A 19,039-nucleotide genomic window follows, 5' to 3' on the forward strand; every position below is an offset into this window, starting at 1 on the left:
CTTTGTTCTTCATCGAGCCTCTTTGTCACTCTGCGGCTGACAGTTCCCGCTAATGGAGTGCGTCTCTTTGAGCTGAGATCAGCAGTTAACCTTAGTTAACCTGACGGGAGTAAAGTGTCTGTCCCCGTGAGGCTGACAACTCTTGGGTCAGTTAAATAAAAATGATGGCAACACGAGGGAATTTCAGTATCAGCTGTAAAGTTCTCAGGTTGGTGCAAATAAGATCAGTGTCAATGGAACAAAAGGGAACTGGGAGAAAACAATTTGAGAAAGGGTTCATTCATTTTTATCACATTAAAGATACATCCATTGCTTCCCTTCTGGACATGTGGCAGCCTGAGGGGTAGAGCATTAATGCCAGGTGGAGGCATCTCACCCCTAAATATTGATGTGCTATGTGCAACGTTTGCTTTTATGTAGCCATTTCAATGATAAAAAGGGCATCAATATCCCCTTGATTAAAGTGGACCTATTATGCTTTATTGGAAAAATATATTGTAGGGCCATACCTATACAAAACATGTCTGTGAAGTTTTTTTTTCAAAATACCAAACAGATCATCCATTGTAGCCATGCCTCATACTGCTCATACCCCTCTTTTGCAGCCCTGTTAGAGAAACGCGGATTTTGGGTCCTTAGCTTGAAAAAAAAAAAAGAGTAGGCTAATGCCTGATCAGAATTCTACCGGAGATAAAGTTAAATTCTGCTGTGATAAAACGCCATCCTGTTCTAAACCACATCAAGGATTATTTCTGAAACAGTATGGAGCTCAAATGCTTTTTCTCTTGCGGGTTTATCACAAGGTGAGTTCCTTTTTTTATTTCCTGCTTTTTAAACACATGTGCTCTACAGTACAGTTTAGCTCTGAGTGTTAGCGAGGCTTGCTAATGTAAACAAAGACGAGATTACGTCCAAAACACGCCAGGCATTGTTTCTGATAGCAACTTTCTGTGGGTCCGCCGACGTCACCACGGATGGACACGTCAGTTCGGATGGAAATCTGTATCCGCTCGTTGTATACCCATTTTTAAAAGATTTGGGTACGGAGGAAAAGAGAGAGGGTTTTATTTTCTGACGCTGCGTGAGTTCCCAGACGCACCGGGGACACATATTTATGTATAAAAGACATCACAAAGTGCATTTGGTATGATAGGTCCCCTTTAAGCTAAAGATAATAAATATGTAAATGGCCAATTTGGAAAAAGAAACCATGCTTTCATCATAAATCTTTTTATTCATACTTTTATTAAAACATCATTTGCCTCCAACAAGTAAAGAATGTACAATAATAATAATTAACAATAATAATTATTAATAATAAACTGAATAAACTTTTTTCTGTTTGAATGATATAGTATTTATATTGTATCTTTTGTCAATTCATTAGTGAGGCGTTCTCTGGACATTTTTTCTGACTTCAAGGCTTCAGCTATAGGTTCGGAGGAATGTACAGTACAGGAAACAAAAAGTATCTCACCCCCATCATATACGTTTTTTTCTATTTTCATGTATTTCTTCAGATTTTCAATACATTACACACATAAACCACTCACATCTGTGCCAAAAAAATAAGCTAAACCTCCTGTGGTGAACACGTACGCCTGCAGGCACACATACTCTATAGGCTAGAGTGTGCGTGACACACACACACACACAGTAAAACACACGCTTGGATGCCTGCAGTGGACGGTACAGTGCTGAGCTCCGGTGCTTTTATCAGACATTTGGTCGTAAAGCGTTACACTGACCGAGGCAGCAGCTTCCACAGAGCTCATTTCTCAGCAGAACCCTACACAGAGGGAAAAGCATTCGTCTGCCACCAACCTCGCTGTAGCACAGCACAGATAGCCCCCCATGACTGACCCTTATCACTCTCTGCTCCTCCTCTCCGTCAGTGCCTCGCGCTGAATGGTAGTTCCTTGGGTGCTGGAATTCAAAGGAAATGCCACATAGTTGAAAAAGTGACCTTTAAAAAATACAAGATACTCACCGAGAGGCGACCAGCTGTCCATTTTACACAACATAATGTCACCGGTCTGCACACTGTGGAGATTGTCTTTTAATAAAAGTTTGAGCTTTGAAAACATTTTAAACAATTAAAAACACAATAGCACGATAAAAACCTTTGACTTGATTTCAAAGTCTGCACGCTGCACTCAGAGTCAAGTGTAGGTTTACAGTATGTTCTGACAGGCAGGTGATGCTGAAAATCTCTTTTATGGTTTCACAGCAGTTCATGTGGGCTTGACAAGAGCAGAATATCATCCCGTCATGCAGCTGATTCCTCTATCCACCTCCAGTAGCTTTCATTAAAAAGCTTTGAGTTTCTAATGATGCTCAGTCCAGAGCTGGCGGTCATGTGTCAATGACGTCCTGCGCCGGCGAAGGTTCATGTGGTAAACTGGTGGCGTTGGGCAGCGGCTGCGTGTGGCTGTTCTGCTGCAGCTCTAGCGCCATGGCGTTCTGCGGGTGGGGGAACTCCTTTACCTGTCGGCGGTACTCCAGGAAGGTGGACGCCTTGGTGGCGATGGCCACCACGTTCTTCCCGACAAAGATGGTGGAAACCCGGCTGTCCTGAAACAGCACCATGTTCACACCCCGTATGAGGATGGTGACCACGTTTATAGTGACCAGGCTCAGGACCGGGTACAGCATCATCTTCTGGGGCGACATGTGCTCCCCCTGCATGCTGATTTCACTGAGAGACACGCAGGGCAGGATGAGCAGCAGGATGTAGCAGTAGAAGAACATCAGGCCCTCGGCCCAGATGGGCAGGCCTGTCCGCTGCGGCTCCCACAGGTTGGCTTGGATATCCAGCAGGTCCAGCAGGTCCAGAGCCACCCAGAACAGACGACTCCTCATGTCTTCTTTCTTCCGGAAAGTTCTCACATATTCCATACTATCCAGAGCCACTAGAACCAAGTACAGGCCTGGTACACACACTGATAATAATAACGTCAAAGCTTTCCTGGCCACCGTCTCCAAGCTCTTCCTGTCTGCCTTGCAATTCTGGAAAACAAAGTAGAGTTTTATCTCTAGGACAAAGATGTAGAGAAACCAGAGGATCATGGCGTATCCTCTTCGGGCGGTGCGCACCTCTGCACCGACCCACACTGCCACATAGCGCAGCACTATGAGGAAGCATACATCCCCTACCAGCACTATTATACACACACCAATCTTTCTGGGACCCTGGTTCTGCTCCACCAGGTAGGCGTCCATGAAGGCCATGCTGGTCATGATGACGATGGTGGTGAGGCACACGTGGCGTTTGTCTGGGGGCGGTAACACCATGGCGAGGGCACCTGCTGGCTCTCACTATCAGTCCCCAGTTTCAAAAGCAAAAACACACCAGAAGGTGATTGGGCGCTGTGTCCACTCCAAACCTCTAAGGTTGGAGCAAAACGAATTGCATTTAAAGTGTTCTGATAGCTCTTGTGTGCACAGGAGCAAATGTCCGCCTAGTGTGTCTTTTATATTACAACAATACTATAATTCACTACACGATCAGTCTTTAAAGGAGGACGGTTATTGCAATGTAGAAGCAGAGCCGTGTGTGGAGTCAGCGGAGATATGCTGGCTGCTGATTGCTCTCAGACCATGTGAAAACAGGAACATCACCTCGTTACTCAACGCACTTCCATTGATCCGCCTCTGCCCCTGAGCAGCGACTACACCGCGGGTTTTACAGCTGACACACCATGACTGATAGTAATCCACACACAGTCAAAGGGAGAATACTCTTAGAGCATGCTCGGTCTAATGGAAATGTGATGGGAATGCGGGACACGCTGCTGCAGTATAGAAATGTTTATGGAGGGGTTTATTTTTATATGAGACTGTGTTGAAAGCAGGAGTTGTGCGCGCGCCTGTGCTGCAGCTCAGCATGTGCGAAGAATTCCACTTTGGAAGCTCCCGTAGACGATGGTGCAGTGTGTGTGGCTCCTTGCGATCCTGCAGTGTGTGTGGAGGGAAAGGAGGTGTCTGCAGTGGCCGGAGGCCCCCAGCCGCCATAAATCACGGAGACAGCAGGTCAACGGCCCATGAGGCCTTGCATCCGACGCCGGCTTCCCTGGGGGGAGGCTCTTACACCGGTCTGAAGATCCATCCTTCCCCCCTCCTCTTTCCACGTGCCAGCCTCTTCACAGCCTATAAGAGGGAGAAATAAAGAGGAGAGGAGGGGGAGGGCAGGAGAGGGGGAGAAAGAAACCTGTCAGCACTACTGGGCCATATAACACAGTTTTCATTGCCAATGGCCCTCCACATACGATGAGCCAAGCAATGTGTCAGCTTGGCTCAAGTAGAGCCTGTTTCACTATTGATAGGGAAGGACATATTGCACATGTTGGATGTCATTACCTCTCTATTGTCTGTGATCTGTCACAGGACAACTGGAGCCATGGCTTAATATCTTCTGGTGGTAACGTTATTATCTTCAGCATATTTTGGGAACATAATACCCAGAAGTTTAATTTGGGCAGTTGAATTAATAGAAGATTTATTACAATAATTTGTAGAAACTAATTTAAAGTCTTATGAAGTAGCGAACTGCCTGACAAGTCGTTTTTTATTGCTTTACTCGGTTCTACATTTTCTTCTTGTGCAAGAGTAAATGGCAAACAGATTGCAAGTTAATTTCCTACATCTTTGGTTCAGTATGGTGTGCTGAAATTTCAAAAAATAAAACAGACAATTGGAATGCTGTGTGCATGCTGTATCATTATTACTGGAGGATTAATAGGATTAAGGAGTGTTTGCATCAGTGACAGAAATTGATCGCACAGACAAACAAACCGACTTTCAGCTTTAATGTGTGACTTTCATGCATGCTCAGTGTCTAAAATGTGCAAACTGTGTATTGAAAATGATACAATTCCCCACGTTTATTTAACCTTCAGTTCAAGCTCCATTTACAGTCTATTTTTGCTGAATGATGTTTCAAAGTGTTTCTGTTTTGACCTGTTTAGTATTCCAGCTGATGTGTGTGCTGAAGCGTGTGACGGCTTGGGTCAGGGGGGGGGCTTCTCTTCAACAGTCCAGTTGGACGTTTACAGCACTTTGGAAAAAGAAACTGTACAGATGCTGAGAGCTTAACTTGCCAGCAGGAGTCCACCTTGCGCACTGGCCTTGTCCATAAATAACACAGCTTGTCTAAATATTTGCATAGAGAGCAAACAAGGCTTTGAGAAAGTGAAATGTGTTAATTGAGCAGAAAGTTCCCCACGATTTGAGCTTCAGGAGAAACTAGAATTTATCTGATGCTCTGTTCTGCTCTGTTAATTTCTGTCTCCTCCTCCAGTCACTGGATCCTTCAGGCAGAACACAAATATATCACATTAGTGTTTCTGTCAGCTGGGGGTATGTGTCAAATTAAGATATGACTGTATCAGGGAGCATCTGCAGCAATCCCAAAATATTACCGTCTCGCCAAAAGGGGAGTTTTAGTTGACCTACAGACCAGGATATTAATAATGTCTAAATCTCTGCAAAACAAACAACAGGTGATACTTGAATTGTTGGCTTACCACAGCTTACTTCACTATTTATCAACATAAAAAATACTAAATAACTGACAACTAAAAAGCATTTAGTGTTCAAACGTTACATATCGATCCTTCAAGTGTACCTCACTGACTTAGTATTGCTTTTACATAAAGATTGGTGACCCCCAAGAGACAGATATAAAGAAGGTGAAAATCAAAGCCACAGGATGTGACCTAGCACAATGAACCGCGTCGTCCCTTAAAACTGTCCGGGGTCATTGGGTGCATGTTGTTCCCTACCTCTCTCCCTCATTTCCCTGTTATTTCTTTACAATCCCTACAAAAATAAAAGCACAGCAAGATGACGGCCTCAGGTTTATTCTTCAGATTTGGAAAGTCTTTATTAGACTATAAAGACTTTATTTAACTTCTTTCATGGGCTGAAAAGTAGTCTCCATTAAAATTTGTTTAAATTTGATGTCTAAAGTCGTAGAAGATCAGAGTACCAATTTTGCTTTAATGCGCCCTTTTATAAGCTTGTGCTACTGTCTTGTCATTAGTTAGTATGTCATTCATCAATGCTTTCACAGTAGGTCATTAATAAGTTCACATTTTGAGTTGCCGCGTTGCTGAAAAATCACATCAAGTGGTTATTATCTTTTATTTTTCATCATAATAATGTCATGTAATGTTAGTTAAACCGATGATGATCTAGTCTGCAGTTACAAGTGTCTATTTGTTTACAAAATATTCTACATTTGGGGAGATGCTTCACTTTTCTTGTTTGCTTAACAATAGATTAGGAGATTATTGTCAGTCTCGATAAATACGTAACTTGGGTCAGCAGTCGTTTAGCTCGAAAAAAAGGGGAATCGACAATCCTAGCTCTAACCAAAGATATCTGGAAAAATTGCATATTTTCCAAAATGTTGAATTATTCAAACATTAGTAAAATAAGAAATACAACTTCAAACTGTGATCAATAGTGAGTCCAAAAGAAACGGAAGGCCAAAGCATTCATTTGTCTTGATATTTACTGATACATTGAAAAAACAATGGCTGACCTTTCAGTGCTATTGATGGGATTCATTTTGAAAAGCCAATTTAGAAGTGGATAACAAATTGATCCACCACTGTTTACCTTTGTAAATCAAAGGCTTCTACTGTATTTCACTCCCATTTTTATAAACTGAGCTCTTGATATGAGAGACTTAAGTATGTGATAAATAAACATGAGTTTGTTTTCAGCTGCTGTGTGAAATCACAAAAGCAAAATGAGCTTTTGAGCTTTTTGAATGAGATCCAGAGTTTGTAGAGAGGATTTTTCATCAGAAAAATACCACCCTTGAAGAACATGAACTGTACGTACATCTATAGAGAATATATGAAAAACAACAACCATGGAGCTTCAATGGCTCATAGCAGAAATGTTAATAGATACATTGTGCTGTGTCACTGCGCACAACCTTGTGTGTTGAACAAAAAAAAATCATGTAACATATAATAACATCCCGATTCAAAGGCTGTCATTGAAAGCCCAAGAGCCTGACACCAGAATGAGCCTCATTTGTAATCCAAGCATGAATTTGAATGTTTAAAACCCATTATGTAGAACAGTGCCTAAGTAAGAGATTACATTCATAGTGCGGTGATTAATTGACTGATTAGCAGAATGCTGTGGATCATTAACATGCTATAGGGAAGGCTGCCTCCACATATACAGTACATCATATCATAATTTAAATGCCATTCATTATCAAGGGAGACTTTGAGATTGTTTCCCTAATAAACGGATTACAGCCGGAAAAATAATATGAGAGCGCTAAATTGGATGGTTTGAACCTCCATGGAATTAAAACTCGAGCTGCAAAACATGGATCCCAAGATGTCATTAACGTGATTCAGCGCTACATGGAACAGGAAGTTGATGAACTTTGGCAGTAATGGACGATTATTAATCCTTTCGGTCATATTCTGTAGAAAAGTGCCTTGGTCTGTGTGAGATGATGACACGAGTGCTCTGCTCTGCAAATTCTGTTATAATTTAGAACCCTACACTGAAGATTAACCCCGCAGAAATAGAAAAGAAAGACAGAAAGAAATGTCCATTCATATGTAATTTCACAGCTGTGATTACTATCATTTTACATCTTTGCTTGGCTTTTTACCCTGTGAGAGCAGGGGGCCTCTGTGCACTGAACGCTGAACATGCTTATATGCTTCAATTACATCGTATTAATTATGATGTACTATAAAAAGGCAACATGGAGGGTTGTGAACTGGCAGCACAACATTTCTTTGCAGAGGAAAGGCTATTACCGTGTCTCTGGTCAAGGCCATTATCTCTCTAAACAGCCAGAGTTTTCTTGTCAGGCAGTTATATTAACGGTTAGCCTCCTGGCTGCCCCCAGGCCTCCACATGGATCACAACAAGGACAAAGGTTAGGGCAGGAAGTGGCATAGCTGCGACTTTCTTTTGTTCGTTTTTCAAGTTATAACCAAAAAACACACTGGAGTTCTGGTTAGGTCAAAGCCCCGTACAGTCAGTACAACTATAAGAACAGCACCGGATTCTTCCACTCCTTACCAGGCGGAAAATCGAATCAAAAGTTGTTTAAACGGTGCAGTTTTGAGCTGCTGCTTTTGAATATGCACCATCACAGTTTCCCTTTAAGCACTGACTTGCAGTATCTTAATTACCTGTGTTTTCACTTTTGATGTTTGTCTTTTTTTGACACAGACTCAGAGCTTAAGGACAGTAAAGTCTTACAAACTTCAAGAGGCTTTTATTTCAACACTAAGGTGTTCTGACACATCATACACCTCGTGAGGGCTGTGAGCTAGCACTTGTTTACAGCAGCAAAATCATTTCATCCAGCAACTGTGGATGGTATGCTCTATTACCTTCAGGCTTCAAAGGAAACTGAGCTGTTTATGCTTTTGGGGAGCCATATTGTTATGCATTAAATGTATCCTATTACATTTCAAACTCTGCATTCACTCCACGCTTCCGCTCACATTTCTAAAGCCTCAAAACCATAAGGATGATCAAATGTCAATGTCAGCAACACAGCAGTGGGACAGTGCAGGTCTCCAGAGCCGTCCGTTTTGTTCGATATTTATGTCAGGTTGTCTTCATTAGGGCCAGAATGAGGCCCATATGTCGTCTTGGCTGCCAGCCATCTCCATCATCGCAGCAGGTGTTCTGCGCCGTCCTTTGTGTTACAGTCAGCGCTCGGATAGTTTTGGGAGAGGTGGCAGATTGCTTTGAATCCGCCCAGTACTCAGAAAACAGCTCAGAACAGCTAAGCCGAACAAAATGCTGTAAACACACAGAAACAGAATACACACAGGCACGTATGTGTGTGTGTGTATGAAAGCTCTTACACACACGCATTCCTTCCCTGAAAGGTTGCTGACAGGATCTGCAGGTCACATCTTTATTCCATCTTTCACATCCTGATAACGTTCTGTAACCACACACTGATCTCGTACATCCTGTGCTGATTATAACAAAGTCAGGTATTAGATCCCCTAATCCCTGAATACATGTTAATACATATCTCAGATAACAACCTGGCTGTGTTCAAACACGTCGGCTTGATTCCCCCTGACACACTGACGAGTGTGTGAGACATCTCTCAGGCGCTCAGCACATTTCTTTAACATATTAAACCAAACTCATCTGCCCTCATAAGGCTTAACCTTGTCAGTGTTGCATTATTCACACTGTATATGCTGCATCTAATGGATCGGTGCGCTGCTTCATTGGAATTACAAACACGTCTGTTTTGCATTTTGTTGTCAGCATTTTTTGGCAGGTGTAGTCCTTTCCACCTGTTTTGTGCAATTCAATGGTACACACTTTAATTAGTCAAAACCCAATACACAGGGTTTGTGTGTTATTCGCTGCCGTCCTTTCCATTCTCTTGTTTTCTTGTTATCCTGGCATAATATGCTTGTAATTGCTTATGAGGTTGCACAGGGTTAGAATACTGAGGAGGATCTGAAACTGAGAAGTGCACCGTGTTTTGTAGCAGTGGCTAAGCTCATTTTATCACCCATTATGGTTGATTAAAGCTGATCCTCACTTTACTTTGTTATGTCACATTGTGCATGATAAGCACTGAAGGTTCATTTCAGCACATAACTGTTACTAACCCAATCTGTATCCAGCTGTCTGTGCTTTTAAGTAGCTGTGGGTGTTGATCAAACGCTGCCGAAATCAAGCATGCTGCACATGACAAAGGACGGATAGCTGCTGTGCCGGGTAGCCTCCCATGATAGGCATTGTAGAGGGTTAGAAGTAGAAAGCAGCTCAAATGTGCATTTCCGCTTTTCAACATAACAGACGTGTGTTTTTCTCTCCTGCCAACTCTGAAACGGCCATAATGTGCGCAGCGTCAATCAAAGTGTATTCTGTATTCACAAAGCTGGGGAGAGGATCCAAGGCACCGTGCCACAGTGAGTCATCATCAAAGTGAGTAGCATCCCTCTGACATCCCACCCAGAAGTTAGTCACCGACACAGGGGGTGAACATAACTTATACGCAAGTCACTCTTGAAGTACTGTCCAAAAATCATGTTTAAGTGGATATGGCTGTAACCTTTTTGTGGAAGAAGCGTACCATCAAGCGTTTTGAAGTTGCTGTACTGTACGCACACTGAGAGCTCATCACTATAGCCCGGTTCCATCAGCTTCTGTAACTCAATGCAATCTCTCATTGAATCCTGGGGTTTACCGTCCATGTTCGACCATCCATCCCCATCTTCTACAGCGATTTGAATCCTTTATGAATTCATCAGCCAGGATTTCTTTTTTAGCTTTCATTAAACTATAGTCCCTATTTAACGTGGAACCAGTTCCACCCACACTCTTTACTCTCTAACCTCCTCTCTATAAAGAAATGTGAACCATGATCAGCCATTACCGTCTGTTCTCGCTTTGTTTTCATCAATCTGTGAAACTATTAACATTTAACCCATGATGGTATTTAGATTTGTGAAAATAGTGTTTTAAAAACAACAATAATATTTCACAGTTTTTCCCAAATGTATTCCAATACCATCTAGACAAATGGAGTGAATGCTTACCACACTCCTAACGTGGCAGTACTTAACATTTAAGCCCTGGTTGATTTTGCAAAACCCTGTTAACTGATGGTAAAAGCAACTGTGTTAAGAGCAACAAAACGAACCATTTTTGTTTTGAGAAAAGATTCAGGCAATAATTGGGCTTTTTCTAGCACACTGTAAGCAAAGCGTGATCTGATTTTATGCTGCACAGGGCATGAGTCTATAAACAGCCAAAGTGACGATGATTCCTCATTGAGGAGTTGGAGCTGTCGCCTGCAGCTCTTCGTCTGACAGATCACTGCGGCTGACTCTTCCATTACTCCCTGCAACACTTCAAACTGATCCGCTGTCAAAAGATCACTGAAATGAACGTTGTCATGTTTTTCAGACACATTTTTGATGAACGTCATTGGTCAGCTCACTGTCAAACTCATTACATTTCCTGTGACTAAAATTGAGCCTGGCAACCATAGCTTTCATTTAAATCTTTTACGAGTTAAGTCTCTGCCTTGGTAAAGAACAAAAGATACATTTCTCTCTCTTTTTACTTTAACTTAAAGGGGACCTATCATGCACAATGCACTTTTGTACGTCTTTTATACATGAATATGTGTCCCCGGTGTGTCAGGGAACTCACCAAGTGTCAGAAAACACAACCCTCTCTCTTTTCCTCCATACCCAAATCTCTAAAAACGGGGCTGCAACGGAGCTGATACAGATTTGAATTGTTCTGACGTCAGAAACAGAGAGCTCCGCCTATATGGGCAACTCTCCACCTATCAGGGGAATGGGGGGTTGGGCCACGGCCACGGCCATTGCCGCTCGAAAGCGCTGGAGACGCTGTAGTACATATGCCAGGCCTGTAAGTGGCGCTGTAGTCTGCCACAAAAGCAGCGAAGAAGACTTCTCACAGAATCAGCCCTTGCAAAAACAGGGCTGGAAAAGAGCAAATAGAGCGAAATGAGGCATGGCTAAAATGCATGATCTGTTTGGTATTTTGAAAAAAAAACTTCACAGACATGTTTTATATAGGTATGGCCCTACAATATATTATTCAAATATAGGATGATAGGTCCACTTTAAATGTCTGTCTCTTTAGCAGCTACAGTAAATGCCCCACCATGTTCACCAGCTAGTGACTAACTGCCTGTGTGCCGGCTGTTTGGTGCTGGACAAGAAGAGAACATTTGTTGTATTGGAATTGTTGTTGTTGCTAATAACATCTGCCTGCTGAAGCTGGAAGGCTGGGCACGACTGTTGAAAAATAAAACACTCGTAAAGTGGCGGCCCTTGAAACTAAAACAATGAGCTGTTAGATCCTTAAACACTAGAACCGAGAGGAACTGCAGTGCTGCTGATATTTCTCTGTGGATTCATATAAGACACCCTTTTTTATGATTCTGAGCCTTTGTTCATATACAAATATTGATTGGCGCAGCTTTACAGATAAAAAACATGGTGTTCTGCCAATACTCCGTGTCGTTTGGGATGACTGATGCTTCAGCAGCATGTCCTCTTTGCCATTGTTTAAGAGGACACAATGACATCAACCCAGTGAGAAATGGGGAAACACTACCACTACGGCTGTAAGTGTAAACATGATCCTTTAAAGGGAAACTCCACTCACTTTGAGATTTACTGCAGGTCCTTTGATCCTGGACTTTTTCAGTTGACCTACAAAATCACTTTAATACCCAAATGTGCTTTAGCCTCTAATGCCGCTGCCAGCTCTGATCAACAGAACATGACCTCATCCCCAGGAAATAGCCTCTCATTTTCTCTCACTTTTATCAAAATTCCCTGATTGTAGTCAGTGAAGCGGGACCACACATATAAATCTCAGCTGCTTTGTCCCTGGCTTTTTGTTTCGCGACTTAAACTCCAGTAATAACAATTAGGAATTGGCCAAATAATTAAGTCAAGCTTCCTTTGAATCCCTTCTGTTGAAAAAACACACCTTCAAGCACATACTGTAACTACCCCTCACACTGATAATTGGATTGTCCCTTCAAGTGATTGTTGGGCACCCTTTTCATTTTTCAAATTGAGGGGCCACAAAAGAGCGTAAAGTGCCGCAGTGATTACCATTAACCCTCATCCTAAACACGCACGCACGCACGCACGCACGCACGCACGCACGCACGCACGCTCAAACAAATATCTCTTGCATGGCATTGGTAACACACTATTACGCACTCCTCTAGCTTGCTATTCTCCCAAGCACCCATCCAAGGGTTTAACAAGCATATTGATTTGCAATTCCAGCTCTCATATTCATTTTCTCTAATGATAATTTCGGAGGGTGCTCACCCAGGGACAGAAGTTATTTTTATCCAGCGGTTTTACAGAGAGATCCATTTCATCTTTGTGTCAATAACCAACCCCCCCTGTCTTTCTCCTCTCCTCAGCTTCCTCTTTTGCCATGCCTTGCAATTCCTCCTCCTGTGCTCACTGTCGCCATTTCTAATCCGGCCACCCGAAGGGAGGAGGCATCCATACCTCATTCCTGTCACGCTTCCTTTCAGTTTGCTTTCCATCCCACTAGAGAGTAAAATGACTTCCCAAAGACATCAAAACCTCACAGGTCCTTTTCAGTATGTATCACTCCTGAATTGGGATAATGCAGTCAATGTTAGCTGAGAATGCAGAGTTGCAGATAAGAATGCTCCAGTTCAAACAGGTATTTTAGCCACTAAAGCTAACTGTGTTTTTATCTTAAAGGGGACCTATCATGCAAAATGCACTTTTGTACGTCTTTTATACATGAATATGTGTCCCCGGTGTTCCAGGGAACTCACCAAGTGTCAGAAAACACAACCCTCTCTATTTTCCTCCATACCCAAATCTCTAAAAAAGGGGCTGCAACGGATCTGATCAAAACTGATCCAGATTTGAACACTTTACTGACGTCAGGAAAGTGGCGCTACGGCTATTGGGCCAACTCTCCACCTATCAGGGGAATGTGGAGTTGGCCCAATAGCCGTAGCGCCACCGTCCTGACGTCAGGCCATTGCCGTTCGAAAGCGCTGGAGACGCTGTAGTACATATGCCAGGCCTGTAGGTGGTGCTGTTCTCACAGAATCAGCCCTTGCAAAAACAGCGCTAAAAAAGTGCAAATTGAGCGAAATTAGGCATGGCTAAAATGCATGATCTGTTTGGTATTTTGAAAAAAAAAAAGTATAAATATGCCTTATATAGGTATGGTCCTACACTATATTATTCAAATATAGCATGATAGGTCCACTTTAATTAAAACCCCACTCCCCCTGCTGCTCCTACTTGCTCCCATTTGTAATAACAGATGTGCACTGTTAGGTAAACGGGTAAGGACACCTCGTGCACTGTCCTCGGAGGGGAAAGAAGAAGCCAGAGAAATAGAGGAAGGAGATGAGATAGAGGGAGAGGGATTGATGCAAGAGAGCAAGGGTTGCAGTTCCACGTGATTGAATGAAAGGGAAAATAGATGCGATACAGGGAGGCTTTGAAGTGCTGCTAATGAGCTGGGAGTAAAAACGGATAGCTTTGCAGAGGAAACAGATTTGAATATTACCAGTCAGGGACTCTGGGATCAGAGCGAAAACCAGGCAGAGAGAAGCAAAAAGTGTCGCTTTCAACAAGTCATTTAATCTTACATTCAGTCTAAAAGAATTATGTTCCATGAAGCGAGAGAAGAAAATCTATTGATAGGGTGTGAAAAATGTTCCCCTTTTTAAGGGTTATAGTTTTTAAAGACCGAACACAAGATAATGTACCCTTTTAGCCGACATTTTCGGCAAATTCTGTTCATGTGCTTCTCATAACAGATGTGAAGTGAAACCAAGTATTTGACAAAACGTTGCTAAACTTTGAATGTGTCTCACGGGCCGGGTGTTGCTGAAGGCGGCACCTGCTTTGTATGATAATGAAATGGAAAACAATATTTCACTCAGGATTAGACAATTGCCTGCCTGCGACTCGCTGAGGAGTGTCGAATGTCTTGGCAACTTCTTCTGCTGAGGTGTGTTTCTAACTCTCTAAAGTTTAGAAGTGCTCTGAGTCTCTGAAACAAGGATTTATGCCATTTTGAATTTAATCAGTGGAACCAAAACTGGAATAATTGAACAACTGTGAACATTTCACCAGTGTTCTCAACTGGATGTGGCTCAGACTCAGCCTACGACCAATCATTCCCCTCAGGACTTATTATGAGTGTTGTCTACTAAGGTTTTTACAGGCAATTATAGGCTGCGTAAATGTGAACAGACTGGAGGCTTTTGGCATGTTATTGTGAATCTGTTCAGCAGTGTGCAATTTTTGATGGGTAAATGATGTTGATGGCATCATTTGGCTGTATGTTACATTGTCAGGCAGAAGCTATCCCGCAGTTACAGAAGAAAATTATACTCAATTGCAACCCACTTACTGAACCTGAACAAAACCCATGTGATGTCTGAATTCAGCGGGCAAACAGCTAGGAAGACGCAACATGTCAATACTATAACCTCTGAGCTACCAGAAGACGCACACTTCTCTTTTCCATCACCTGTCCACTGAACCCAAAGAGAGAAAACTGATAATAATGACATTCCTGGTAAGACTGCATACAAACATATCTCCATAAAGTGTAAAAGAAATTGAGCATTACTGGGATTAGTAGCTGCAAGTCATTTGTGAATTTCAAATTAAAACCCCTTAATGCAAGAACGAATAGCAGATACTCAGTGTTGCACGGCGTAACTGCCCATTACTGATGTATAGACACGAAAACATACTGTGTGAGAAAGTCTTAAAGCCCCTATTATACAACCACACACATTTTCTCACTCATGTTGCCTGATTAGAGTTCTTCTCAGTACTCTGAGGGCCAGTTAAGCTGTGTGTGATTGACCTCTTCTCTGACAACACGTACAGTTTATTTTAATGTGTGGGCTGCTTTGTCACAAATCACTGCCAATGTACATGCCTCAAAGGAATATAAAAGCAGCGTTCACACAATTGACTTTGCTTAAACTCCCAATATGCTATTTTATAGATGTGAATGTTACATTAACGGAGCAATTGCTAGCGATGACACAAAATGAGACCCTTTGGAAATCTCAATTCCCTGCTAATTACTATATAGTCAACTGTGAGAGTCTATAGTTATGTGTGATGGATTGCCAAAGAGCCATTGTGCCCAGATCCATAAAAGACATTAGGCACAATTATAGGTCAGGCATTCCATTATGTGCACATTAAAGAAAAAATCATGTCACATCTGAAAAGGATTATTATCAAAGTGACACTAGAATCAATAAAATATCCTACTTGCTCCATGAATAATTCTCACGATCATGCTAGTAATTAATATAACAAAGTGTGCTGTTGTGTGCCACTTCTACCCCTTCACATGGGCTTTGTCAAGGACATCAAGCACCATTGGCATCCACTAAAAGATGATAGCATATTCCTTTTCTCTTCATGCAGGCACTTTCTTATCAATTAGAGGATCTGAAGCCACGCATTTACGAACGACACGCACACCAGGTTGTCTGATGCAAGCAGCCCTAAAGAGCCCCCCAAGCAGATGGGGCACACTAATAAACTGCTGCTGTGCCATGCTCTCTAAACAATGCTATGCGGTAATTCACAAACAAATCAACAATGCAGACGAGCCATTAAGAGAAGCAATTAAAGTCTGAGGTATTAATTATGTGACTGCAAACGTTTTAAACTGTGAAATACGGCCTGCATGCAAACCTTTCATGTCTGCTGTAAACAATATATAGAAATGTAAGGCTCCAGATTTGATTAAAAGCATCAAAGGCGCTGAAAGAAAACGGAAGTACTTAATCTGTAGTTTATCGCACTTTATAGTGTATGGTAAAATAATCCTAATCAACCCTCTGTTCACTACCATCACCATACACACAGTTTGTAGCAAAGTAAGCAATCAACAAGCTACTTTTTATATACATATATTTTAAATGCATCCCTTAATGTTTACAATACTGTCAGGTAGCAAATCGAGGGCTCCAGTCTTACGGTTCCCTTCTCTTCAACCAGTAGCCAGCGTACAGACTCCTGGTCTTCCACTCATTGATATTTAGGAAATGGTGCCCTTGTGTGTGTTGGTTTTTGCTAGGGTTATAGTTGATGTGGTTTTGACATGAAAGCATCCATATATTGTTTATTTTTAGATAGATAGATATACCAGAGACAGATTCACTGAGTAAGGATACCGCCACAGCACTTAGGTCCCAAGAGGTAATAATCTGTATTTGGTGCAGTTTAAATGACTAAAGGTAAATAGTTCAAGTAACTTTAGGAACTTCTCATATTTTTAATCCAAATAGGTGTGTTTAGTCAAATGTGTTTTGATTTCTTGAGCCATCAATCTCCGCCGATATTTCAAGACAATATTTATACTTAATTCTATAATGTAGCCAACCTTGATAAAATATCCTTATTCATATAAAAAAACGACATCTACTTAGATCTTATGGTGCTTTAGTCATATTTCCAACACTGCGTCAAGCGTTGATTGGAGCAGCGGGAACCAAATATTGTCCAATCCTTACTGAAGGTCTCAGATGAAGCTGGAGGGCTGTTGTGAGCTAAAAAGTCAATTTGATCAATCAGCCTGAATCGCTTTTTCAAATGAGAACAGCCTCCATCTGTTGAAGTGCTACGCTGATGTATCTCACACACACACACACACACACACACACACACACACACACACACACACACACACACACACACACACACACACACACACACACACACACACACACACACACACACACACACACACACACACACACACACACACACACACACACACATACGTTCCTCAGGCTAGCCTGCATGTTCATAGGCAACAGAGTGTATAAAGGAAGGAATTGAAAACGGCTATTTGCTGCCTCTCCTTTAGAGTGAGCTCTGTGTTTCCAAATGTGATTCTGCCTTTGGGCTGCGCTGTAGCCTTTATTAACAGATTAAAAGCCAAAAAGTAATTGAGAATTAGCAATTCATCAAAAAGTTATTGGCGGGTTGGACTTGCCAAAACTGGGTCTTAAATCATTCAGGCCACGGGCTCCCATTTTAGCAATCCTATGTTTCCAGCCCAGAGAGGGAGTTAGTGAAATACGCTGTGGCCCGCCACTGTATTCCTTTCTGTGGTTTGTAATGTCCTTTGACAGAAGCAGAGCCCTATTTAACTGCCTCCTACATTGACACGCAATTTAGTTTTTGCTAATTATAGGGTACAGCGGTCATAAATTATTCCCCGCTCCTTAGCTCTCCCTCTCCCCCTCTTTCTTCATACACAGACAGAAACACACACTCCCACACTAACCATACAAACAAAATTACCATCTGCTGATTTTCACACTGAGGCTGAATGTCACACACAATTGGATGCTGCACACTGACTCTGGGTGGGGGCTGGAGAGCTGAGAGACAGAGAAAAGGAGAGAACGCGCAAAGAAACCAGAGCAGGGAAAATCCAGCAGTTCATCGGTCCCCTGCTGTTTAGAGCCATTCATAAATACTCTGCCTCACAGTCACAGATTCTATGAGACTGTAGTGTCTCAGTATATCACAAGCAACGCTTTAACATATCACAACACCAGAAGATGGAAACAGAAAATGTATCCTGACAAGAGAAGAAGTGTAGGGTTCAGAAACTGCCAGCTCAAATGTAGCCTGCTAACAGCATGGCATGCTAGCTCCCCAATTATAATAATGAGACATTCACAGAGCTGCTATATTTAGCCGCGTGCGGCACGAAGGTATTATTGAAATGTTGAATAGTGCTGCAAGTGCTGAAACTCTGAAACTGACTTTTGCTGTGCTTGTGTGTTACTGTATATGTGTCACTATGTCATGGCGTTAATGAGGTCAACACTAAAGGACAAAGACACAGAGAAGCTAAATAAATAAGACTATTAAAACATTTGGTACATCGACAACATTTGATATGTCCTATGTTGTCAATCTATTAAATAAAAAGTAGTTATTAAATAATGAAAGAACACCAACTGAATTCCCCATGCATCCCTTGTAGCTTTATGACTCTGGACCTCCATGTGTACACACAATTATTAATTGTATGTCATCTCAGCTGTTAGGAAATGAAGCTTACCCTGCATACCCTGCATAATAAATCATTTTCTTTCAATTAGAAAAAGAAAATATTACCTATTCTTTGTAATATAGTATAACAGTGTCTTGAAATTGCTTAAGGATTAAAGTTCTTTAGTAAAAGATAATACATTATTTATTCTCAATTATTTTTGTATTTGAGTTGCTAGTATAGTAGCAGACACACCCAAAGCATTATTATGTGTTAAAGTAGTGAATAATTTCAATCCCTCCTGCAGCAGACCAGAGTTCGTGTCCACATTTGAACATGGTCCTTGTCTGGTTTTCTTGCAGTCATTGTGAGCTAGTTGTATGTTCCTAGAAGGTCTTGGTCTGTGGTTTTTAGTTATCCCTCGTCTGGACTATGTTTTTTT

The 19,039-nt window shown here is 41.9% G+C and overlaps 1 protein-coding gene across 1 annotated transcript in view; it reads right to left on the reverse strand.

Moving 5' to 3' along the window:
• Positions 1 to 1,267: 1,267 nt before the first annotated feature.
• Positions 1,268 to 19,039, reverse strand: part of tmem121ab (transmembrane protein 121Ab) — a 37,644-nt gene continuing 19,872 nt past the window's right edge. The window contains exon 2 of the mRNA XM_034135665.1: positions 1,268 to 4,149. Coding sequence (XP_033991556.1) covers positions 2,356 to 3,294 — 939 coding nt within the window. The 5' untranslated portion in view covers positions 3,295 to 4,149 and the 3' untranslated portion in view covers positions 1,268 to 2,355. The remainder of the gene's footprint in view (positions 4,150 to 19,039) is intronic.

This window comes from Trematomus bernacchii, unplaced genomic scaffold (genome assembly GCF_902827165.1).
Source record: "Trematomus bernacchii unplaced genomic scaffold, fTreBer1.1, whole genome shotgun sequence".
NCBI lineage: Eukaryota > Metazoa > Chordata > Actinopteri > Perciformes > Nototheniidae > Trematomus > Trematomus bernacchii.